At 48.5% G+C, this 25,215-nt stretch overlaps 2 protein-coding genes across 2 annotated transcripts; one reads left to right on the top strand and one right to left on the bottom strand.

Moving 5' to 3' along the window:
* Positions 1–12,751: 12,751 nt before the first annotated feature.
* Positions 12,752–14,410, top strand: LOC125550535 (putative pentatricopeptide repeat-containing protein At3g28640). Its single transcript, XM_048713560.2, has one exon. It carries the CDS (start codon positions 12,833–12,835, stop codon positions 14,354–14,356), a length of 1,524 nt encoding a protein of 507 aa, XP_048569517.2. The 5' UTR covers positions 12,752–12,832; the 3' UTR covers positions 14,357–14,410.
* Positions 14,411–15,892: 1,482 nt separating this feature from the next.
* LOC125550536 (E3 ubiquitin-protein ligase SRFP1-like) lies at positions 15,893–18,760 on the bottom strand. The gene is made up of 11 exons (XM_048713561.2): positions 18,436–18,760; positions 18,258–18,345; positions 18,072–18,110; positions 17,905–17,937; positions 17,718–17,795; positions 17,574–17,617; positions 17,327–17,367; positions 17,044–17,218; positions 16,868–16,937; positions 16,722–16,751; positions 15,893–16,419 (listed from the first exon to the last, which is right to left on the bottom strand). The coding sequence occupies exons 1-11, from the start codon at positions 18,492–18,494 to the stop codon at positions 16,291–16,293; spliced, it is 786 nt and encodes a 261-aa protein (XP_048569518.1). The 5' UTR covers positions 18,495–18,760; the 3' UTR covers positions 15,893–16,290.
* Positions 18,761–25,215: the final 6,455 nt, after the last annotated feature.

Genomic DNA, 25,215 nt, shown 5'->3' with positions numbered 1-25,215 from the left:
TGGCGGATCTGGAGAAATCCTCCGTGATGACACCTCAGGGTCGTCCGCCCCAGGAGGAGGGGAGTCAGGGGGAGGCGTTTCGCTCTCCATCATCTCCGGAAGATGATCCCCCGAAGACGAACTCTGTTGAGAAGGGCCACGATCCGGCCTGCAAGATGTATGTCTCAGTTATTGTCCCCGGAGATAAAGCAGGATATATTTACCGAAAGTACTCTTGATTCACTTACAGCTCGGTGGAGGGCTGGCCCCCTCGCGGGCACTATGCGGTAAGGACGCCCTCCAGGGCAGGGCCCCCTGGCGAAGGTTTTTTCCCTTGTTTGGAAACCTTCGCTTCCAAGTCTTCAGAGGCGGTCCTTTTCCTTCCTTGGGGAGAGGGGATTCTAGATTCTTCTCCTCGGTTATCCTCCTTCGTGGAGACACTAATTCCCCCGGTTTGGATGAGTAATGCATGAGGCCCGCTTTTGGCTTCCTTATCCCTCCCTTTATCTTCCCTAATGGCACTTGATAAGGCGCGAGCTCAAGCATATTGGCTAGTACAGGATCTGGTGAGCCTTCGGGAAGGGGGGCCGAACACCTGATCATCTTCGCCTTTCTTATCCAGTCCTAGCCAAGATCAATTTTTTTAGAATGATGTTATGACAAATGAAAAGACGACGTGTTCGGCCACATAATTACTTACATGGGTATCTGGACGATTGCAGTTTAGACCCGCATCCTCGGTGGTGTCCGGACACTTTATTCGTGATCCAAAGAACAATCCATACATCCCTTCGAGCGTCATGCAGAAGAGTTGTTGAATAGTTCGCGGTCCTTCCGAGTTGAACTCCCACATACGGAGAGATCGGCGTTGGCATGGCAGGACCCGACGAACTAGCATAACTTGCATTACCTTGACGAGACTGACGTCCCTCTTGAGGAGATCTCGGATGCGACTTTGCAATGCCAGCACGTCATTAACTGGCCCCCAGTCCAGCCCCTTGTTGACCCATGATGCCAGTTGTGGCGGGGGGGCCGAACGGAAGGCGGGGGCAGCTACCCATTTAGTACTTCGGGGAGCTGTGATGTAAAACCACTCCCGCTGCCATAAGTTGGACACCTCCGGGAAGGAACCCTTTGGCCATGGAGCATCGACGCCTTTGCTTATTGTGGCACCTCCGCATTCTGCGTGTCGCCCATCGATCATCTTCGGCTTCACATTGAAGGTCTTGAGCCATAAGTCGAAGTGTGGGGTGATGCGGAGGAAGGCCTCACACACGACGATAAATGACGAGATGTGAAGGATGGAATCCGGGGCTAGATCGTGGAAATCGAGCCCGTAATAGAACATAAGCCCTCAGACAAAGGGATCAAGACTAAAGCCTAGACCTCGGAGGAAGTGGGAAACAAATACGACACTCCCTTTGGGTTTGGGAGTGGGGATGACCTGCCCTTGAGCAGGCAACCTGTGCGAGATTTCGGCGGTCAGATACCTGGCTTCCCTTAGCTTCTTAATGTCCGCCTCTGTGACAGAGGAAGCCATCCACCCGCCTTGAAGGTTGGATCCGGACATGGTTGAAGGACCAAAGCACTTAGCCTGAGCCTTGGGTGTTGGAACTCGGGGTGGGGGAAGGGAAGGATTGAGCGCGAGAAGAAAAGGACAGGCCTTGGCCCCTTTATAAAGAGGGAAAATATCAAGCGTCCTCCACGTGCCCGTTTGGAACTTGCCTAAAATCGAGGAGTCGTGTTAACCAGCACGATTGGGTTACCCACGCCCGTATTGATGAGACTCCCGTGATAAGGGGAACACGATCTCTGCTTCGACAAGACGTGCTGATAAAACCGCCTCGCAACACGTGCAATGGCAGGCAGGGAGAAACGGTTCGTAATGACCGGGCCACGGCAGGACGTCACATTATGAAAAGTTGTCAGCGGATTGGATTTGTGGAATAATATACTCTCTACGGTGGTATGTGGAATTTGTTTTGCAGAGCCGGACAATATCCTTGTGTTCAAAATCTTCTATGGAGTATTCGGAGAAGCAAACTGCCTTGCAATGCCGAAGACAATCTGCGCGCCGGACTCATCGTCATTGAAGCCTGGTTCAGGGGCTACTGAGGGAGTCCTGAATTAGGGGGTCCTCGGACGGCCGGACTATATCCTTTGGCCAGAGTGTTGGATTATGAAGATACAAGATTGAAGACTTCGTCCCGTGTCCGGGTGGGACTCTCCTTTGTGTGGAAGGCAAACTTGGCAATTCGGATATATAGATCTCCTCCCTTGTAACCAACTCTATGTAACCCTAGCCCCCTCTGGTGTCTATATTAACCAGAGGGTTTAGTCTGTAGGACAAAAAACAATCATAATGATAGGATAGCTTCTAGGGTTTAGCCTCTACGATCTCGTGGTAGATCAACTCTTGTAATACTCATATCATCAAGATCAATCAAGCAGGACGTAGGGTATTACCTCCATCGAGAGGGCCCGAACCTGGGTAAACATTGTGTCCCCTGCCTCCTGTTACCATCCGCCATAGACGCACAGTTCGGGACCCCCTACCCGAGATTCGCCGGTTTTGACACCGACATGGGGCATGAATATAACATTGACTTAAGCCTCCCCCAAGCTTGAGCGATGCTTTCTCCATTGCGAGGCCAAAAATTATATATATAATTACGATCATGATGAATAAGATGCATAGGATAAAACTTCTGATGAAATTCCAATTTCAATCGGTTGTAGTTCCATGATCCCATATCATCACATAGCCTTAACCATGCCAATGCCTTTCCCTTCAAATATAAAGGGAAGACCTTCTTCTTGATAACATCCTCGGGCATACCTGCAAGCTTAAATAATCCACAAACTTCATCCACATAGATTTAGTGCAAATCGGGATGTAATGTTCCATCTCCTGTAAAAGGGTTAGCCAGCAGTTTCTCTATCATACCCGAAGGAATTTTAAAGTAAACATTTTCAGTAGGCTCAGTAGGTTGAGGAGCAACTCTTTGCTCTACTGTTCGGGGTGAAGGTACCCAGAACAAGCCCCTCAAAGGATTATGTTCCATAGTAACAAGTGACAGTAAATTTCAGCACACTATATAAATTTTTCCTTACCAAAGGCGCTTCACTCCCCGGCAATGGCGCCAGAAAAGAGTCTTGATGACCCACAAGTATAGGGCATCTATCGTAGTCCTTTCGATAAGTAAGAGTGTCGAACCCAACGAGGAGCAGAAGGAAATGATAAGCAGTTTTCAGTAAGGTATTCTCTGCAAGCACTGAAATTATCGATAACAGATAGTTTTGTGATAAGGTAATTTGTAGGGAGTAACAAGTAATAAAAGTAAATAAGCTGCAGCAAGATGGCCCAATCCTTTTTGTAGCAAAGGACAAGCCTGGACAAACTCTTATATAAAGGAAAGTGCTCCCGAGGACACATGGGAATTATCGTCAAGCTAGTTTTCATCACTCTCATATGATTCACGTTCGGTACTTTGATAATTTGATATGTGGGTGGACCGATGCTTGGGCACTGCCCTTCCTTGGACAAGCATCCCACTTATGATTAACCCCTATTGCAAGCATCCGCAACTAAAAAAGAAGTATTAAGGTAAACCTAACCATAGCATGAAACATATGGATCCAAATCAGCCCCTTACGAAGCAACGCATAAAGTAGGGTTTAAGCTTCTGTCACTCTAGCAACCCATCATCCACTTATTACTTCGCAATGCCTTCCCCTAGGCCCAAACAATGGTGAAGTGTCATGTAGTCGACGTTCACATGACACCACTAGAGGAAAGACAACATACATCTCATCAAAATATCAAACGAATACCAAATTCACATGACTACTTATAGCAAGACTTCTCCCATGTCCTCAGGAACAAACGTAAATACTCACAAATCATATTCATGTTCATAATAAGAGAGGTATTAATATGCATAAAGGATCTGAACATATGATCTTCCACCAAGTAAACCAACTAGCATCAATTACAAGGAGTAATCAACACTACTAGCAACCCACAGGTACCAATCTGAGGCTTTGAGACAAAGATTGGATACAAGAGATGAACTAGGGTTTGAGAGGAGATGGTGCTGGTGAATATGTTGATGGATATTGACCCCCTCCCGATGAGAGGATCGATGGTGATGATTTCCCCCTCTCGGAGGGATGTTTCCCCGACAGAATAGCTCCGCAGGAGCCCTAGATTGGTTCCGCCAAGGTTACGCCTCGTGGCAGCGGAGTTTCGTCCCTAAAGCATGCTTATGATTTTTTTCCAGGGCGAAAGACTTCATATAGCCAAAGATAGGCACCGGAGTCCTGCCAGGGGGCCCACGATGCTGGGGGCGCGCCCCCACCCTCGTGGATGGTGGGTGGCCCCCATCTGGTGCTTCCTTCGCCCAATATTTTTTATATATTCTGAAACTGACTTCCATGGAGTTTCAGGACTTTTGGAGTTTTGAAGAATAGGTCTCTAATATTTGCTCCTTTTCCATCCCAGAACTTCAACTGCCGGCATTCTCCCTCTTTATGCAAACCTTGTAAAATAAGAGAGAATAGGCATAAGTATTGTGACATAATGTGTAATAACAGCCCATAATGCAATAAATATCGATATAAAACATGATGCAAAATGGGCGTATCAAATCTCAAAGGGAAAACTCAACTCCGCACAAGATATAGAGGGGAAAACTCCATATGATTCGACTATATTAACAAAGCCCGCGATACATCAAGATAGTGACATCTCAAGAACACGGGAGAGAGAGAGATTAAACACATAGCTACTAGTACAACCCTCAGCCCCGAGGGTGGACTACTCCCGCCTCATCGGGGTGGCCGCCGGGATGATGCAGATGGCCACCGAAGATGATTCCCCCCTCCGTCCGGGTGCCGGAATGGGGTCTAGATTGGTTTTCGGTGGCTACAGAGCCTTGCGGCAGCGGAACTTCCGATCTAGGTTAACCCTCGAGGGTTTTGGAATTTTTGGGAATTTATAGGGTAAAGCGGGGTGCGGGAGGCCACAAAGGTGGGCACAACCCACCTGGGCACGCCATAGTGGGTTGTGCCCCCCGCGAGGCACCCCCAGGTGCTGCTCTGGGTCATCTTGTGTATTTTGGTCAATAAAAATTCTCCAAAAAAATTTCGCGGTGTTTGGACTCCGTTTGATATTGATTTTCTGCGATGTAAAAAACAAGCAAAAAACAACAACTGGCACTGGGCACTGGGTCAATAGGTTAGTCCCAAAAAATGATATAAAGTTGCTATAAAATGATTGTAAAACATCCAAGAATGATAATATAACAACATGAATATTTCATAAATTGTAGATACGTTGGAGACATATCAGTGGACTTGCCCAATGATCGGCATGCCATAGAGAATAAGTGGATCTTTAAGAAGAAGACTGACGCGGATGGTAATGTGACCATCTATAAGGCTTGGCTTGTCGCTAAGGGTTATCGACAAGTTCAAGGAGTTAACTACGATGAGACCTTCTCACCCGTAGCGTAGCTGAAGTCCGCCTGAATCATGTTAGCAATTGCCGCATTCTATGAGATCTGGCAAATGGACGTCAAAATGACATTCCTTAACGGTTTCCTTGAGGAAGAATTGTATATGATACAGCCGGAAGGGTTTGTCGATCCTAAGAATGTCGATAAGGTGTGCAAGCTCCAGTGCTCCATCTATGGGCTGGTGCAAGCATCTCGGAGTTGGAACATTCGCTTTAATGAAATGATCAAAGCGTTTGGGTTTATACAAACTTATGGAGAAGCCTGTATTTACAAGGAAGTGAGTGGGAGCTCTGTAGCTTTTCTCATATTATATGTGGATGACATACTATTTGATGGGTAATGATATAGAACTTTTGGAAAGCATAAAAGCCTACCTGAATAAGTGTTTTTCAATGAAGGACCTTGGAGAAGCTGCTTACATATTAGGCATCAAGATCTATAGAGACAGATCGAGATGCCTCATTGGTCTTTCACAAAGCACATACCTTGACAAGATATTGAAGAAGTTCAATATGGATCAGTCCAAGAAGGGGTTCTTGCCTGTATTGCAAGGTGTGATATTGAGCACAGCTCAATGCCCGACCTCGGCAAAAGATATAGAAAGATGAGTGGCATCCCCTATGCCTCAGCCATAGGCTCTATTATGTATGCCATGCTGTGTACCAGACCTGATGTGAACCTTGCCGTAAGTTTGGTAGGGACATACCAAAGTGATCTCGGAATAGAACACTGGATAGTGGTCAAGAATATCCTAAAGTACCTGAAAAGGACTAAGGATATGTTTCTCGTTTATGGAGGTCCCGAAGAGCTCGTCGTAAATGGTTACGTCGATGCTAGCTTTGACGCGGATCTGGATGACTCGAAGTCACAAACTGGATACATGTATATTTTGAATGGTGGGGTAATGAGCTGGTGCAATTGCAAGCAAAGCGTCGTGGCGGCATCTACATGTGATATTTGTAAAGTACATACGGATCTGAATGTCACAGATCTGTTGACTAAACCTCTTCCACGAGCAAAATATGATCAGCACCAGAACTCTATGGGTGTTCGATTCATCACAATATAACCACATTATTGACTCTAGTGCAAGTGGGAGACTGTTGGAAATATGCCCTAGAGGCAATAATAAAATAGTTATTATTATATTTCCTTGTTCATGATAATTGTCTATTGTTCATGCTATAATTGTATTAACCAGATACCATAATACATGTGTGAATACATAGACCACAACGTGTCCCTAGTGAGCCTCTAGTTGACTAGCTCGCTGATCAATAGATGGTTGTGGTTTCCTGACCATGGACATTGGATGTCGTTGATAACGGGATCATATCATTACGAGAATGATGTGATGGACAAGACCCAATCCTAAGCATAGCACAAGATCGTGTAGTTCGTGTGCTAGAGCTTTTCTAATGTCAAGTTTCATTTCCTTAGACCATGAGATTTGCAACTCCCGGATACCGTAGGAATGCTTTGGGTGTATCAAACGTCACAACGTGACTGGGTGACTATAAAGGTGCACTACAGGTATCTCTGAAAGTGTCTGTTGGGTTGGCACGAATCGAGACCGGGATTTGTCACTTCGTATGACAGAGAGGTATCTCTGGGCCCACTCGGTAATGCATCATCATAATGAGCTCAATGTTACTAAGGAGTTAGCCACGGGATCATGTGTTACGTAATGAGTAAAGAGACTTGCCGGTAACGAGATTGGACGAGGTATGGGGATACCGACGATCGAATCTCGGGCAAGTAACATACCGATAGACAAAGGGAATTGTATACGGGATTGATTAAATCCCCGACATCATGGTTCATCCGATGAGATCATCATGGAACATGTGGGAGCCAATATGGGTATCCAGATCCCGCTATTGGTCATCCGCCGGAGAGATGTCTCGGTCATGTCTGCATGGTTCCCGAACCCGTAGGGTCTACACACTTAAGATTCGGTGACGCTAGAGTTGTAATGGGAAATTGTATGTGGTTACCGAAGGTTGTTCGGAGTCCCGGATGATATCCCGGACGTCACGAGGAGTTCCAGAATGGTCGGGGGGTGAGGATTTATATATGGGAAATCCAGTTTCAGTCACCGGAAGGTTTCGAGGGTTATCGGTATTGTACCAGGACCACGAAAGGTGTCCGGGGGTCCACCGGGTGGGGCCACCTACCCCGGGGGACCAAGTGGGCTGAATATGGGTGGGAACCAGCCCCCCAAGGGCCCAAGGCGCCTAGGGTTGGAAACCCTAGGGGGTGGGGGCGCCTCCCACCTGCTTGGGGGGCAAGTCTCCCCCCTGGCCGCCGCCCCCTCCATCTAGATGCATCTAGGGGGCCGGCCCCCTCTTACTTTCCCCCTATATATAGTGAGGGTGTGGGAGGTCAGCCGCACCCCTTTCCCTGGCGCAGCCCTCCCCTCCTCCAACTCCTCCTCCTCCGTAGTGTTTAGCGAAGCTCTGCCTGAGAACCACGAGCTCCACCGCCACCACGCCGTCATGCTGCCGGAGCTCTCCCTCAACTTCTTCTCTCCCCTTGCTAGATCAAGAAGGAGGAGACATCCTTGGGTTGTACGTGTGTTGAACGCGGAGGCGCCGTCCGTTCGACGCTTGGATCGGATCTTCCGCGATTTGAATCGCCGCGAGTACGACTCCATCAACCGCGTTCTTGTAACGCTTCCGCTTAGCGATCTTCAAGGGTATGAAGATGCACTCCATCTCTCTCATTTCTAGCATCTCCAAGATTGATCTTGGTGACACATAGGAATTTTTTTGAATTATTACTACGTTCCCCATCAGTATGAACTATGGTTTGGTAAGAAACCTAAGTTGTCGTTTCTTAAAGTTTGGGTTGCGACACTTATGTCAAAAGGCTTCAGCCTGAGAAGCTCGAACCCAAATCGGAGAAGTGCATCTTCATAGGATACCCTAAGGAAACAATTGGGTGCACCTTCTACCATAGATCCGAAGGCAAGATCTTTGTTGCCAAGAATGGAACCTTTCTAGAGAAGGAGTTTCTCTCGAAAGAAGTGAGTGGGAGGAAAGTAGAACTTGACGAGGTAATTGTACCTTCTCTCAATTGGGAAAGTAGCACATCAGAGAAATCTGTTCCCGTGATGCCAACACCAACTAGAGAGTAAGTTAATGATGATGATCATGAAACTTCAAATCAAGTTACTACTGGACCTCGTAGGACGAACAGAGCACATTCCGCACCAGAGTGGTACGGTAATCCTATCCTGGAAGTCATGTTACTAGACCATGGCGAACCTACGAATTATGTAGAAGCTATGATGAGCCCAGATTCTGAAAAATGGCTTGAGGCCATGAAATCTGAGATAGGATCCATGTATGAGAACAAAGTATGGACTTTGGTAGACTTGCCCGATGATCGGCAAACCATAGAGAATAAATGGATCTTCAAGAAGAAGACTGACGCTGATGGTAATATTACTGTTCACAAAGCTCGACTTGTCGCAAAAGGTTTTTGACAAGTTCAAGGGGTTGACTACGATGAGACCTTCTCACGTAGCAATGCTTAAGTCTGTCCGAATCACGTTAGCAATTACCGCATTTTATGAAATCTGGCAAATGGACGTCAAAACTGCATTCCTTAATGGATTTCTTAAAGAAGAGTTGTATATGATGCAACCAAGAGGTTTTGTCGATCCTAAAGGTGCTAAAAAAGTGTGCAAGCTCCAGCGATCCATCTATGGACTGGTGCAAGCATCTCAGAGTTGGAATATACGCTTTGATGAAGTAATCAAAGCATATGGTTTTATATAGACTTGCGGTGAAGCCTGTATTTACAAGAATTTTTTTGTTTTCCATGCTACCTTTCCCAATAGTATTTCCCTTAGTGAGAATCTAGGTATCAATCTAGTAGGAGAATCACACAAAGCCTCGTGAACAACACCTACACACACAAAAGCAAATACTTGCGCCCAACGCGAGCAAGAGGGTTGTCAATCCCCTTGAACTTGTTACTTGCAAGGATTAATTTGATAGTGATAGGTAGAAAAGTAAATTGCAAAACAAAATAAAAGAAATAAAATTGCAGCTAGGTATTTTTGGATTTTATATATGATTAAAGTAGACCCGGGGGGCATAGTTTTCACTAGAGGCTTCTCTCTCGAGCACATAACATACGATGGGTGAACACATTACTGTTGAGCAATTGATAGAAAATTGCATAGTTATGACAATATTCAAGGCAATGATCATGCATATAGGCATCACGTCTAAGACAAGTAGACCGACTCATGCCTGCATCTACTACTATTACTCCACCAATCGACCGCTATCCAGCATGCATCTATAGTATTAAATTCATGAAAAATAGAGTAATGCCTTAAGCAAGATGACATGATGTAGACAAAGTAAACTCAAGCAATATGAATGAACCCCATCATTTTATCCTTAATGGCAACAATACAAATATGTGCCTTGTCCCCTTCTGTCACTGGGATACAGAGCACCGCAAGATTGAACCCATTACAAAGCACCTCTCCTGCTCAAGATAAATCAATCTAGTTGGCCGAACCAAACAGATAGATCAGAAGAAATACTAAGGTATAACAATAATGCATAATAAAGTTCAGAAAAGACTCAATTACTTTCAATGAATAATCTGATCATAAACCCACAATTCATCGGATCCCAACGAAGACACCGCAAAAGAAAATTACATCGGATAGAACTCCAAGAAGATCAAGGAGAACATTGTATTGAAGATCAAAGAGAGAGAGAAGAACCCACCTAGATATTAGCTATGGACTCGTAGGTCTGTGATGAACTACTCACGCATCATCGGAAGGCAACAGGGATGACGCAAAAGCCCTCCGTGATCGATTCCCCCTCTGGCAGAGTACTGAAAAAGGCCTCCAGATGGGATTGCGGAAGAACAGAAGTTTGCAGCGACGGAAAAAATGTCGGGTGGCTCTCTATTGGTTTCCCAATATTTGACAATTTATAGAGGTGGAATTAGAATTTACAGTGTGAAGGATCAAAGATGCCTCAACCAAATTTTACTTTCCTTAGTTGATTTTTAGAGGGGGATTCCAGAAAAGTAAGCTCTTTAGAAACGCAATTGGGTGATACACCCTAAATGATGAGCTACAACAAGCAAGCAATCTACACAAGGCAAGACTATCAAGCAAGTAATCTCGAAGTTCGCACTATTGTGGTAATGCTAATCTTGGTTGTAGAGGTGGAGGTCGACGAATGCCCACACGACAACGAATGTCTCACTAAGGCCAACTCCAACGCATGACCCCATTTGATCTGCATGTATCTGTTTGAGTCCAAATGGACAAAAGCGAAGACCCAATGTGCAGACCCTTGCCATTTCTTTGTCCCTTTTGTGCTCGCTCAGACCCATTTTCATCCTAAATTTACTCCTGATTTGAGTCCAAAGCGGACACAAACTAGAATATTTTTTCATCCCCGTTGTCCGGCAGTGTCCGCTGCACTCCCTGCCTTCCTCACCAGCCATACACCCACCCACCCACCCCAACTCCAACGCACGACGACGGCTGTTGTTACCGCAGGCGAATCGGGGGGCAATTGTGGTTCTTAGGACAAGCCTTTGATAAACAATTACACTATTAATATGTAATTTTCATGATACAAATTCAATGACATCAATTTTATGTCGAAGCAATTGTGGGCCGACGATTTGTCCTACCGAGATCTGACATGCAGAGCAAAAAACAAAGGGGGTATATCAATTGACACTAGAAAATGAAGACACGTGACTATCAACGGTCATCTTTACTACTACACATGTCTCTGAAAAAGAAGCCTTATAAATTTTGTCTGAATTCAAACGGTGTCAAGTTTGATCAAGTTTATAGAAAAATATCAAAAACTACAATACCAAATTAATGTCATTAGATACTTAACAAAATATATTTATATATTATGTCTGTTTTTCTATTTTATTGTTCATGATTTTGATCATAAGTTTAAGAGCATCTACAACCGGACATGGCACATTCGACTGCTCAACGCGTCCACGGACAATGACCGGTCACGCCTCAATTATTTGATTCTACATCCGGGCATCTCAAATTAGAAATCTCAAATCCATATTATTACATGCAACATAAACCGATCTTTAAGCGGATCTCTCTGGTTCCGCCATGCCCATGTCCGGCGGTAGGCTGAGCTTCCTAGAGTGTTGGTCTGGTCGCCGGCAAGGTAGAGTAGGGCATGTGACACGAGCCGGCTCAAGGGACTCAAGTCGTTGCCGTCTCCCATTCCCTACTCTTCCTCGTCGGAGCCCGGAACCTGAACGGTGTCAGTGGACTTCATATCGATGATGGATCCGTCTTGGGACGAGCCGACGACATCCGTCACGCCGCGGTTGTGGTGCCTGGACTGGTGCACCATACGGGGCGACGGAGAATGCGACTCCGCCTCGCCGACGTCCACCGCCGTCTCACTCGCCCGCTGCCTCGCATGATGGGCACGTCGTGCCATGTATTGGGTTGATGGACACCCATTGTGCGTCCATGGCCTCGGAGTGCCAACGGAGGGGTTCCGCGTCCTCCACCGCGTTTGAACGCCAATCGGGCCGCACGACCTCCGGTGAAGCAGCAACGACACACTTAGTGTTGGATCCATGCACCATTTGGACAGACGGAATGGATTCCTAATGGAAGGGGTCTAAGCGCTGCCTCAAGGGCCTCCTCCCGGGAGCGGCGGAGCACAAGCCGAACGGTCATCTCCTTGTCAGGGGCCGCGTGGGATGAGCCTGGGGTCGACGGATCTGGAGGTGAAGGAATCGAATCCGCTATCCGTTATGCTGGAGAAGGTCGGAGCTTGCCGGGCAGGAGCTTGGGTGGGGGAGGGGAGTGTAGGGAGTGGAATGAAGTGGCTAGGGTTTGATACGGCAAGCGGGTGGGGAGAAATATATGTGTGGGCCAGTGTTGGCCGGGGTCCGATGTGACAGATGCACCCGGGCGCCTCATATCCACTTCATATTTAAGTTGGGTATGATGGGTGCCGGTCAGGTCGGACGTTTGAGGCATGCGTGTTTAAGGCAAGTTTGAGACGTTCGGCTGTAGATGCTTTAATTAAACTTTGCACCGTTTGATTTGAAACCAAAATTTACAAGGTTAGGCATGCGTGTTTAAGGCAAGTTTGAGAGGTTCGGCTGTAGATGCTCTAATTAAACTCTGCATCGTTTGACTTGAAACCAAAATTTACAAGGTTCTCTTTTTCAAAGATAGGGAGGGAGTACAGGGCCAGCAACTCGGCCCTCTTGATGAAGACAGAGGTCTCTCCCATTCCCGCCGACTGCTTCCCCCAGCCAGACCAAACCAGCATGCGATGCGGCCGTACATCCCCAAGGCAACCTTCGCCTTCTGCCACTCGCTCCTCTCCTCCCGCTTCCGGCCGTCCGCCGCCGCCCCCGCGGCGCCGCTCCTCCCCGTCCAGGCCCTCCTCACCACCGCCGGCCTCTCCCCGCGCCACCCGGAGCTCTCCCTCGTCGCGCTCAACTCGCTCCTCCGCGTCCTCGCCCGCGGCGCCTCCTCCCAGGCCCACCCGCTCCTCGCCCTCCGCCTCCTCCTCCTCATGCTCTCCCCCGCCTCGCCGCTCCCCGGCCCCGACCACCTCTCCTTCCCCTTCGCCCTCTCCGCCGCCGCCGTGGCCCCCGTTGCCCCGCCCCCCGGCCCGCAGCTCCACGCGCTCCTCCTCAAGAACGCCCTCTTCCCCTCCGACCACTACGTCACCACCGCGCTGCTGCAGCTCCACGCGCCCCGCCCGGACGACGCGCGGAGGGTGTTCGACGAGTTGCCGCGGCGGGAGGCCATCCACTACGACCTGGTCATCGGGGCGTACGCGCGCGCCGGGATGGCTGCCGAGGGGCTGGCGCTGTTCAGGGCCATGTTCGCGGACGGGGTGGCGCCGGATGCCGTCGTGCTCACGACGGCCATAGCGGCGTGCGCCCAGTCCGGCGCGCTGGAGTGCGGGGAGTGGGTGCACCGGTACGTGGAGAGCAACGCGCCGGGGCTGCTTGCGGACGCGTTCGTCGGGTCGGCGCTGGTGAGCATGTATGCCAAGTGCGGCTGCCTACAGGAGGCGGTCAGGGTGTTCGAGGGAATGCCCGAGCGGAATGAATACGTCTGGGGCACCATGGTCGGCGCGTTCGCAGTGCACGGCATGGCGAGGGAGGCAGTGGCGTGCTTGGAGAGGATGGCAGGCGAGGACGGGGTGCGCCCGGACGGCGTGGCGGTGCTCGGGGCGCTGTCCGCCTGCGCACACGCCGGAAAGGTTGAAGACGGGCTCAGACTTCTCAAGGAGATGCGCAGGCGGTACGGGGTCACCCCGGGGCACGAGCACTTCAGCTGCACGGTCGACATGCTGTGCCGGGTCGGGCGGCTGGAGGATGCGGTGGGGCTGATCAGGACAATGCCGATGACCCCACTCGCATCGGTGTGGGGGTCTCTCCTAGCAGGCTGCCGGATGTACGGCAATGTCGAGTTGGCAGAGGTGGCAGCCAAGGAGCTTGAGAAGCTAGGCATGGGCGCGGACGAGGGCGTGTACGTCCAGCTGTCCAACATTTATCTGGACGCCAACCGCAAGGATGATGCGCGGAGGGTGCGAAAGCTGATCGGAAATCGGGGGCTCAAGAAGGTCCCGGCATATAGCGCGGTCGAGATCGATGGCGAGCTAAGCTCGTTCGTCGCTGACGACCAGGCGCATCCGAGGCGCTTCGAGATATGGGACTTGCTTGGGCTGCTCGCTGACCAGATGGGGCGGAAGCCAGACGAGGAGGAGGAGGAAGAAACAACCTTTTCATTGCATCCTTGTAACAAGAAAAACAAATTTGAAAACCATGTAACAGACTAACAAGTTAAGCAGTGAGCGCGGAGCAGCAAACGATATTTATTGATTTATTGCCAAGGAATATGATACTCAGGAAAGAACAGAGCAGTGTTCAGCACCAAACACAAAGTATTTTGCTTCGAATTTTTTCCTTTTCTTTCTAGTTTTGTTCAAATTTGATTGGGTCCTCTTGATATATGATGGAATGGTTCGCCAGCACTGCTTGACCTCTTGATCATGCTGAAGTTTCCATTTTCCTAAGAGATTCTGTATTGTTGATTTCTTAGAGAATTTTTTGGCCTTAAAATCTTCAGCCATATTGCCTAATCAAATGCAAGGCTCAGTGTACTATATTATCTTTTGTAGGATTGTTCTTCTGGCATTAGGATTGTTCTTCTGGTATCATTAGGGTTACAATTACTATTTGACTTTCGGTTCTTATATTGGTGCACCTTTAACCCGCCCTGTATTTCCTGAACAGCGTAATTAAGGATTTGCTTCGCCCACTGATTGGATCATATGCTACTTAGTTAGGTAACCCAATTACCTGTCATTTCTAGTTCCATTATGGTTACTTACCTGTCAGTAGAATCTATCCTCACCTACAGGTTGCTTGGATGCTTAGTTCAGAGGCATCCATTTCTAATGTCAGAATATGTTGCAGACTTTAAGGTGTGCAATCCATACCATCAGGAGGGAAAAGATACCAGGAGACTTCTGTTTGCAAGCATATGTGGATGCTGAAATGGTTAGTATGGTATGAACCTTTCAGATAGTGCAGAAGGAATTATTCAAATCCTTTTCTAAAAAAAGGAATTATTCAAATACTCCCTCCGTTCCTAAATATTTGTCTTTTTAGAGGTTTCAAATGGTGACTACATACGGAGCAAAATGAGTGAATCTATACTCTAAAATATGTCTATATACATCCGTATGTGGTGACCATTTGAAATCTCTAGAAAGACAAATATTTAGGAACGGAGGGAGTACTTACGAATCATGAGTTCTAATAACAGCCTATTTCTTCCGAGTGGATATTTTGAACTTCGTGGTTGAGACAAACACTTTCATACCAACGAACCAAATTCTCAAGCAAGCAACATAGTGATGTTTATTCCTCATCCTTAGTGAATTATCATTTCTAGATAGCTAGGAACAAATTTGATAGAGCATAAGGGGGATTCTACCCTCATCCATGTAGTATATGTTGCCATAGTAGTTGGTACACTAGACTGGTCATTTTCATTATCTTTGACAAGTAAGGATTTATTTTTTCATGTATACAAAATGTCTAGAACCTCCGGGTTTTGCATCTCATAGTGATATTGGAGAAGTCCTTTGAGAAGGATGTGATGATTTCCATGTTATTCCATAATAGCCTTTCTCCAGCCCGACCATTTTGGAACAAGCTTTTCCTTTTTCGCTCTTTCTCTTATCCTTGGTTCATTGTTTTCATAACTGTGAGCTATGTGTGCAGTATACATAATTCTTTGCAACTAAAAAACAACCCATTATAGGTTCTTTCGGCTCATGATTCTTGAAGACTTATGACGGGAAGGATAAACTATTATAAGAAGCTTTACATTCACATCAATATTTACAAGGTACAATACATTCATGCATAGGGACGAATGTGTGATATGAAACCAATCATTTTTCACAAACCGGTTTCTGTGGGATCTTTTCTCAAAAGATAACCAACAACCCAACATCTTACTTACTTACTTACATATCATCAAATTCCCCTAGAAACTGCAACGAGACGGGTGTTTTTCCATTCATCTTTCTTTCTCGCAAATTGGCACCGTACATACATATAAATCGGTACCGTGTATAATAATGACCGTGTATAATAATGCTTCTGCAGTCTGCACAGTTCATGTTGAACTGGAAATAATACATCAATCGCAACTAGTACTAAATAATCGTAGCGTTCACCGAAGCGGGTATCGTGGCTGCTAGGCCGGCAGCACCGATGGAGCAACCCTGCAGGTGTTGTAGGACTGGCAATGGCAACACTTTCTCTGTCCCGCCATGCCCGGATACACCCGGGTCGTGTCCCAGCAGTGGTTGCACACGATCCATCCCTGCACCCACCCACAAACACACGCCACGAGTAATGGCATCAGAAAACCATCACATTTATATAACTTGCTACTACTAGAAGAATAGTGGTAATGAGTCCGAGTCAGTTGAAGCCTTTTTTTTAAGAAAAAGTATATTTTCAAATTTCCAGAAATTATGCAGTACTTTTTTTTGCGGAAAAAATTATGCAGTACTCTTTTCCACAAGTACATATGCATTCTTATTATGTTCCTATAAAATTTCACAAAGAAACATGTTTATTTGAGGGCTACAAAAATATGTGAGTTGCAAATGTGTCACTGACCTTTCCCATGTGTAAGAACTTCGCCTCAATCTGACAAAAAGAGATACAAAAAAAAAATCTCAGGCCGGGGCCAAGAACATGAAGAGAAAAGGAACCCAAGATGAAAATCATGCTGATGCTACGGATCTTACTGAGAAAATACTTACCTCGGCATCTAAGGCCCTCAGGAATTTCTCCATGTCAAAGATGGACACGGAGCACATGGGGCAAGTGAACCTGCAGATACGTGGAGGATAGCGTTATCTATCTATCCAAGCAAGAAGAACAAGATCACACGAAAGGGATGGGATGTGTGGGTCGATAGGAAGGCATGGGCGATTACTTGTCGTGCTTGAGCATCTCGTGGAAGCACTGCAAGTGCATGGTGTGGCCGCATCGCAGCACCGACGCCTCCCTCAGGGAGTCGAACAGGTACTCGTAGCAGATCGGGCAGTTGTTCTTCATCGAGTCCTCGATGCAGACATGCTTATCCCGGAGGGTCACCGAGTAGCACGATCCTGCGGCAGCGGTACCCGGCGGATTGAGATACATATATGGTTGGAATCGGAGTGAATCGGAGTGATTCGGACTGTGTCATGGAAGGAATAAGGATCATGCTTGCTTACCGCACTTGTGGCAGTGAAAGAAGTTGTCCTTGCCTCCAACTCTGTTGGAAAAGATGCATGTATCACAGTTTCAGTTAGTCAGCTCGGCATCTTGAACTTTCAGGGCGATGTGTCAAAGTACAACAACTGAATGAAAGTGAAGACTCATTTGTGAATTTTGTACAATCTTGCATAATTTGGCCTGGTTTCATGTGCTCTCAGTCTCTCAATTAAGCATCAGTTCGGAAGATATGATAGGAGTAGCTACCTGCAGATGCCGCAGTCTTTGCAGTGGTATTGCTCCTTGTCGACCTGCACAGCAGCAGCAAGATCCCATCAACAACAACCCAATCACCACCAAATCCAAATCCAAATCCAGCACAGGCACAGGGACAGGGATCTCAATTCTCACATCGTCGTCGAAGAATTTGCACGCCCGGCAGAAGTACTCCCCCATGCACACGCCGCAGTTGCTGCACACCTGCGCGACCTGATGATCACCACCAGTGCCAAACTGTTAGTGTTATACCCAAACTCTGAAACTAGACTATTAGCAGCACAAGAAAGAAGAAAGTGGGGAATCGCCGTCAGATGCTAACCGGCTGCTCGGTGTCACAGACGAGACATATAACCTACGGAAAAAGGAAATGTTGTTTTGTTAGCGAGAAAGCTGAAGGTGAAGTCAAGAAACAAGATTTCCGGGCACTGGGAACATAATAGATAGTATGAGAAATGAAGAGGAGGAAGCAGTGAGAGAAGTGCGCACCGATTCAACTGCGTGGCGGTCGAGCTCGTGCCCGTCTTTCTAAGCCCGATCCAAGAAGAACAAGATGCAGTTGGAAAGACAGAGATTATCCAAAGAACGAAAGAAATGTGAGCATCATCAACCCAAGCAGACCAGAGAAGAGAGCAAGGAGAAGAGAGGAAGAGCAGAGCAGAGCAGAGCAGAGACCGTGGAGTCGTTGTGGCAATGGCGGCAGTGGAAGACGTCGTTGCAGCAGGGCGCCCGGATCCTGCACCGCCTCCTATAGTGCTTGCACCTGCGACCACACACCCCGAGGTCAGCTACTGCTCCAGCCAAGGATAGTAGTACAGACAAGTAGCAGGGGCGAGAGGAGAGGCGGACGGACCCGAAGCCCATCTTGGCGAACCCGTGGCGAGCGGCGTCGAGCTCCATCTCCATATCCATTGGCGAGATTGCTGTTCTTGTCCGGGCTCGACGGAGGCGGCGGCGGCGGCGGCTTCGGATCTGGCTTCTGCTCTGCTTCTAGCCTTCTACTGCCGTTGCTGCCTGTTGCCGCGCTCGCTTAGGAGGGCGAGGAGAGCATTTTTATACTGTCACTGCAGTCTAGCGTGCCTGCCTACCCCTCTCTTCTCTTCTTCCTCTACAGTTGTAGTATGACTGAAGAAGTATAGTTTCCGGAGCGCAGAGGATCTACATGGATAGACCTACTGCCATTTCTTTAACTTATCAAGAATTCAAGATCCAGGAGGGGAGCCTTTGCGCATCTTTCTTTCTCCCTCTTGTTTATACTCGTAAGCAATTATCAACAGCGTTGCTTTTTGTTACGGGAAGGAGGTGGTGGCGTGCGGGCGGGCCAAAGATGGAAGCTCCGAAAGCACTCGGGATGGGATGACGATTCTTTACTCCTCCGGCGGGTCACTGCGTTCTAACTCCACTGCGCACGCGTCAGCCCATCACTCTGAATTACACTCTATCGTCACCGCTCACCGGAGGCGCGCGGAAGAAGACCTCTGACCCGGACGGCTTCCCGTGAAAGCCCCGAATCCTCTGAATGTACGTACAGTATATCTCATCAGTTTGACTGACGCCGGGGGCAGATCCCCAAGCATAAATGTACGTTGGTTTGTTGATCGGTCCTGTCAAGGTCGACCTGACGCCCCTTCTTCCCTGTTTCTTTACCAGGCAGGATCGGGATGGCGCAGCTGCAGGCAGCACTGGGCAGTAGAGTATTTCATTCATGTGGATCATGAAGCCGAGATTTTTCATACTCATTCATTTCGCCGCCGATCGCTCCATCATGATCGGTGTACAGAACATGATTTCTTTTCTTTGGTCGATCGGATCGCCTTGCTGCCCTGCCTGCTCGCGTATACGAGTACTAATAATTGGACTGATGACGCTGGGTTGTGTAAGTGTAACCGTAGTAGTGGCGCGCACGAGTCGCCCGGGGATCTCGTGACTGACTGACATCACGTGGGCTAGCATGGCGGCTTGGAATCGTCATCCACTGCAAGTTGCCCGCCGGCCATGCACAGACACGACCAGCTCTGCTCTGGGACCGAGATCGGTCTGGGGCTCGCGCGCACTCACTTGTCACAAGAGCATCGCTGCCGATACTGCCTTATTTTTAATCGTCGTGCGGACGTGCACACATAGACGGCGAATCTTACCAAGACACACGCACGCACTTTGACTCCGTAGCGGTTCCCATCAAGCCTCGAGGCTTTCATGTCGGCCCCTCCGGACTCCCTGCAGCACTGTAGTTTTTTTTTATCGAATACGCTAAGGTAGCGTATCATTGCATTGATAGGAGGGTTAGAACAAGTACAAGGAGGGGGCCATAGTCTCGTACACACGAATGGCAAGGCTATGGACCCGGAGAAAGCAGAAGACATGGGGATGCTCAGCCCCAAGGGAGTACATGATAAAGTTACAAGATTGCGCGCAGCCATCCCTCGAGCTCCTGCCGCGGCCCAGGAGCGAGCTTTGTCTCTGATTGCCGCAATGAGTGTGGCAGATGAAGGGGCCACTTTGTCGAAGATGATCGCGTTCCGGTGCCGCCATAGCGACCAAGCCGTGAGTGATGCAATGGTGGCCAGGCCTCGACGCCGAGAGGTCGGGGTGAGCAGCATGGCAGCAGAAAGCCAAGCAAAGTAGCTTGTAGAGCCGTCGGGGGCAACGGTTGCTGGGGAGCACCATGATAGGATCTCGTGCCAAGTGATGCGCGCGAAAACGCAGCCCACAAGGATGTGGTGAAGCGTCTCGGGCTCCTAAGAGCAGAAGACACACGCCGGTTCGTGGGGCAGGCCTCGTCGAGCTAGACGGTCAGCTGTCCAGCATCGATTGAGGGAAGCAAGCCATATGAAGAATTGAACCGAGGTGGGGGCGTTGGTTTGCCATGCGAGACGCCAGAACTCCGAGGTAGTAGAGCCCAGGAATAGCGCGTTGTAGCAAGAGGAGGCGGAGTACACTCTGTTTTCGGTCCAGCGCCAGCGCAGAAGAGCAGGGCGCAGGGAGAGCACAACCTGCCGTAGGCGATGCCAAAGTCCCACGTATTCCACCGAAGCGGCGAGGCCAAGGGCACCCTGGATGTCCGAAATCCAGCAGCGGTCGGTAAGTGCTTGGACAACCGTGCGTGAGCGGCGAGTTCTCTTAGGGACGATGGCGGCGAGGGCGGGAGCAAAGTCGAGGAGGGATTGCCCGTCAAGCCAAGGGTCTTCCCAGAAGCGGCAAGTTGCGCCATCCCCAAGTATCCAGGAGGTGGAGGTACGGAAGAATTGGAGCACCTCGGGGTCGTGAGGGAGCTGCAGGTGTGACCAGGGCCTCGAGGGATCAATTGCCTTGAGCCACAGCCAGCGTATGCGGAGGGAGACACCCGTGCGGTGGAGATCACGTATGCCTAAGCCGCTCAGCTCGATTGGGCGACATAATATGTAACACCCCCAGTGTCATGCTACAGTAACCCTCTATAATTAAACTAATCATTTTCCAAACAGTTCTTAATCACCTATGTTCAATACCCATTTGGAAATTCCAGTCAAATCAAATTCAAGTGAAGTTTGAAGTTGCCCAAAAGTTGCTGGAAAAATGTTCATCATTTGTCAAAAATTGCATAGCAGTTATTTATTAAGGAACACAACATCACTTTTGTCCAAAGATGGGCTTTAGCAATTATATCAGCACCAATTCAGCATTTTAAAATGCTATCCTATTTATGAAAATTATCAAATGAATTATCTTGGTCTTCAAATTATTTATGGCACTGTCTAATATCACTAGGGAATAAAAGGGGCACTTCCTATATTTTCCCTAAGTAAATAGCATGCCCTTTTGTTTCTTACCCATCTCTGTTTATTTAAAAAAAGGAAAAGGAAAAGAAAAAGGGGAGAGAGAGAGAGAGAAGGAAACCCCCCTTTTCCCCACCGGGCCTCAACCCCTCTGGCCCAGATGGCCACTCACATGGCCCAGCAGGCCCACCCCGGTTGGATAACCCCCCCCCCCCACCACCACCACCACTAACCCTAGCGCACACCCCCAACTACCCCCACTCACCGATCCCCCCTCCCCTCGTCAGCCCCCACCCCTCGATCCCGATCTGGATCGGGGGTGCCTCCGGCCACGCCCGAGCCGGCGCCCCAGTCGCTCGTCGCCGCCGCCTGTCTACCTCCTCCACGGAGCTCCCCCTCGTCGCGACGCTCCAGACGTCGTTGCCCCGATCCTGCGCCGTCCCGCGCCCTCGTTGCCGTGCGCCGTCGTCGGCACCAACCCTGTCGACGGGTCGCCTTCGCCGCCAACCCCATCGCCGGTCCGCCCCAACAGTCGCCTCCTCGTGTCCCCGTCTCCCCCTCAACGGCCCACCACGAGCCTCGCCGCCCCCGTACCCCTGCAACGCCCGTGAGCAGCTGCCTTCTCCCTTCCCTCTGCCCTCCGCACTCGCCCCCCCCATCCACCGTGGCCGCGCCTCGGCGCTGCTGCTCTCCCCTGCTCCGCGCCACCGCACCATCCGTAGCCTCCAATGCGCCCGCGCGCGCCCGCCGTACGCCGACACTGTTGGGTTTCGTAGTAATTTCCAAAAATTTCCTATGCACACGCAAGATCATGGTGATGCACAGCAACGAGAGGGGAGAGTGTTGTCTACGTACCCACGCAGACCGACTGCGGAAGCGTTGACACAACGTAGAGGAAGTAGTCGTACGTCTTCACGATCCGACCGATCCAAGCACCGTTACTCCGGCACCTCCGAGTTCTTAGCACACGTACAGCTCGATGATGACCCCGGGCTCCGATCCAGCAAAGCGTCGGGGAGGAGTTCCGTCAGCACAACGGCATGGTGACGATCTTGATGTTCTACCGACGCAGGGCTTCGCCTAAGCACTACAACGATATGACCGAGGTGGAATATGGTGGCAGGGGGCACCGCACACGGCTAAGGAACGATCACGTGGATCAACTTGTGTGTCTAGAGGTGCCCCCTGCCTCCGTATATAAAGGAGCCAAGGGGGAGGGGGCCGCCGGCCAGGAGGAGGGCGCAGGAGGAGTCCTACTCCTACCGGGAGTAGGACTCCCCCCCCTAATCCTAGTTGGACTAGGATTCCCCGAGGGGGAAAGAGAGAGAGGGGGGCTGGCCACCTCTCCTAGTCCTAATAGGACTAGGGGAGGGGGGAGGCGCGCAGCCATCTTGGGCTGCCCCTTTCTCCTTTCCACTAAAGCCCATTAAGGCCCATATGGCTCCCGGGGGGTTCCGGTAACCTCCCGGTACTCCGGTAAAATCCCGATTTCACCTGGAACACTTCCGATGTCCAAATATAGGCTTCCAATATATCAATCTTTATGTCTCGACCATTTCGAGACTCCTCGTCATGTCTGTGATCACATCCGGGACTCCGAACTAACTTCGGTACATCAAAATGCATAAACTCATAATAACTGTCATCGTAACGTTAAGCGTGCGGACCCTATGGTTCGAGAATAATGTAGACATGACTGAGACACATCTCCGGTCAATAACCAATAGCAGGACCTGGATGCCCATATTGGTTCCTACATATTCAACGAAGATCTTTATCGGTCAGACCGCATAACAACATACGTTGTTCCCTTTGTCATCGGTATGTTACTTGCCCGAGATTCGATCGTCGGTATCCAATACCTAGTTCAATCTCGTTACCGGCAAGTCTCTTTACTCGTTCCGTAATACATCATCCCGCAACTAACTCATTAGTTGCAATGCTTGCAAGGCTTATGTGATGTGCATTACCGAGAGGGCCCAGAGATACCTCTCCGACAATCGGAGTGACAAATCCTATTCTCGAAATACGCCAACCCAACATCTACCATTGGAGACACCTGTAGAGCTCCTTTATAATCACCCAGTTACGTTGTGACGTTTGGTAGCACACAAAGTGTTCCTCCGGCAAACGAGAGTTGCATAATCTCATAGTCATAGGAACATGTATAAGTCATGAAGAAAGCAATAGCAACATACTAAACGATCGGGTGCTAAGCTAATGGAATGGGTCATGTCAATCAGATCATTCAACTAATGATGTGACCTCGTTAATCAAATAACAACACTTTGTTCATGGTTAGGAAACATAACCATCTTTGATTAACGAGCTAGTCAAGTAGAGGCATACTAGTGACACTAAGTTTGTCTATGTATTCACACATGTATTATGTTTCCGGTTAATACAATTCTAGCATGAATAATAAACATTTATCATGATATAAGGAAATAAATAATAACTTTATTATTGCCTCTAGGGCATATTTCCTTCAGTCTCCCACTTGCACTAGAGTCAATAATCTAGATTATACTGTAATGATTCTAACACCCATGGAGCCTTGGTGCTGATCATGTTTTGCTCGTGGAAGAGGCTTAGTCAACGGGTCTGCAACATTCAGATCCGTATGTATCTTGCAAATCTCTATGTCTCCCACCTGGACTAGATCCCGGATGGAATTGAAGCGTCTCTTGATGTGCTTGGTCCTCTTGTGAAATCTGGATTCCTTTGCCAAGGCAATTGCACCAGTATTGTCACAAAAGATTTTTATTGGACCCGATGCACTAGGTATGACACCTAGATCGGATATGAACTCCTTCATCCAGACTCCTTCGTTCGCTGCTTCCGAAGCAGCTATGTACTCCGCTTCACATGTAGATCCCGCTACGACGCTTTGTTTAGAACTGCACCAACTGACAGCTCCACCGTTTAATGTAAACACGTATCCGGTTTGCGATTTAGAATCGTCCGGATCAGTGTCAAAGCTTGCATCAACGTAACCTCTTACGGTGAGCTCTTTGTCACCTCCATATACGAGAAACATATCCTTAGTCCTTTTCAGGTATTTCAGGATGTTCTTGACCGCTGTCCAGTGATCCACTCCTGGATTACTTTGGTACCTCCCTGCTAAGCTTATAGCAAGGCACACATCAGGTCTGGTACACAGCATTGCATACATGATAGAGCCTATTGCTGAAGTATAGGGAACATCTTTCATTTTCTCTCTATCTTCTGCAGTGGTCGGGCATTGAGTCTGACTCAACTTCACACCTTGTAACACAGGCAAGAACCCTTTCTTTGCTTGATCCATTTTGAACTTCTTCAAAATCTTGTCAAGGTATGTGCTTTGTGAAAGTCCAATTAAGCGCCTTGATCTATCTCTATAGATCTTTATGCCTAATATGTAAGCAGCTTCACCGAGGTCTTTCATTGAAAAACTCTTATTCAAGTATCCCTTTATGCTATCCAGAAATTCTATATCATTTCCAATTAGTAATATGTCATCCACATATAATATCAGAAATGCTACAGAGCTCCCACTCACTTTCTTGTAAATACAGGCTTCTCCGAAAGTCTGTATAAAACCAAATGCTTTGATCACACTATCAAAGCGTTTATTCCAACTCCGAGAGGCTTGCACCAGTCCATAAATGGATCGCTGGAGCTTGCATACTTTGTTAGCTCCCTTTGGATCGACAAAACCTTCTGGTTGCATCATATACAACTCTTCTTCCAGAAATCCATTCAGGAATGCAGTTTTGACATCCATCTGCCAAATTTCATAATCATAAAATGCGGCAATCGCTAACATGATTCGGACAGACTTAAGCATCGCTACGGGTGAGAAAGTCTCATCGTAGTCAACCCCTTGAACTTGTCGA

Source organism: Triticum urartu, chromosome 4A, assembly GCF_056163025.1.
Source record: "Triticum urartu cultivar PI428250 chromosome 4A, HENAU_Tu73, whole genome shotgun sequence".
Lineage (NCBI taxonomy): Eukaryota > Viridiplantae > Streptophyta > Magnoliopsida > Poales > Poaceae > Triticum > Triticum urartu.
This window is presented reverse-complemented; position numbering and strand designations above follow the sequence as displayed.

Bases quoted from the DNA above. Each gene is read 5' to 3' on its own strand.
- LOC125550536 (XM_048713561.2), bottom strand. From the start codon at position 18,494: ATGGATATGGAGATGGAGCTCGACGCCGCTCGCCACGGGTTCGCCAAG. The intron at 17,796-17,904 runs GTTAGCATCTGA...GGTGATCATCAG, and splicing joins TCTGTGACACCGAGCAGCCG to GTCGCGCAGGTGTGCAGCAA. The intron at 17,368-17,573 runs GTAGCTACTCCT...CTTTTCCAACAG, and splicing joins AAAGACTGCGGCATCTGCAG to AGTTGGAGGCAAGGACAACT.
- LOC125550535 (XM_048713560.2), top strand. From the start codon at position 12,833: ATGCGGCCGTACATCCCCAAGGCAACCTTCGCCTTCTGCCACTCGCTC.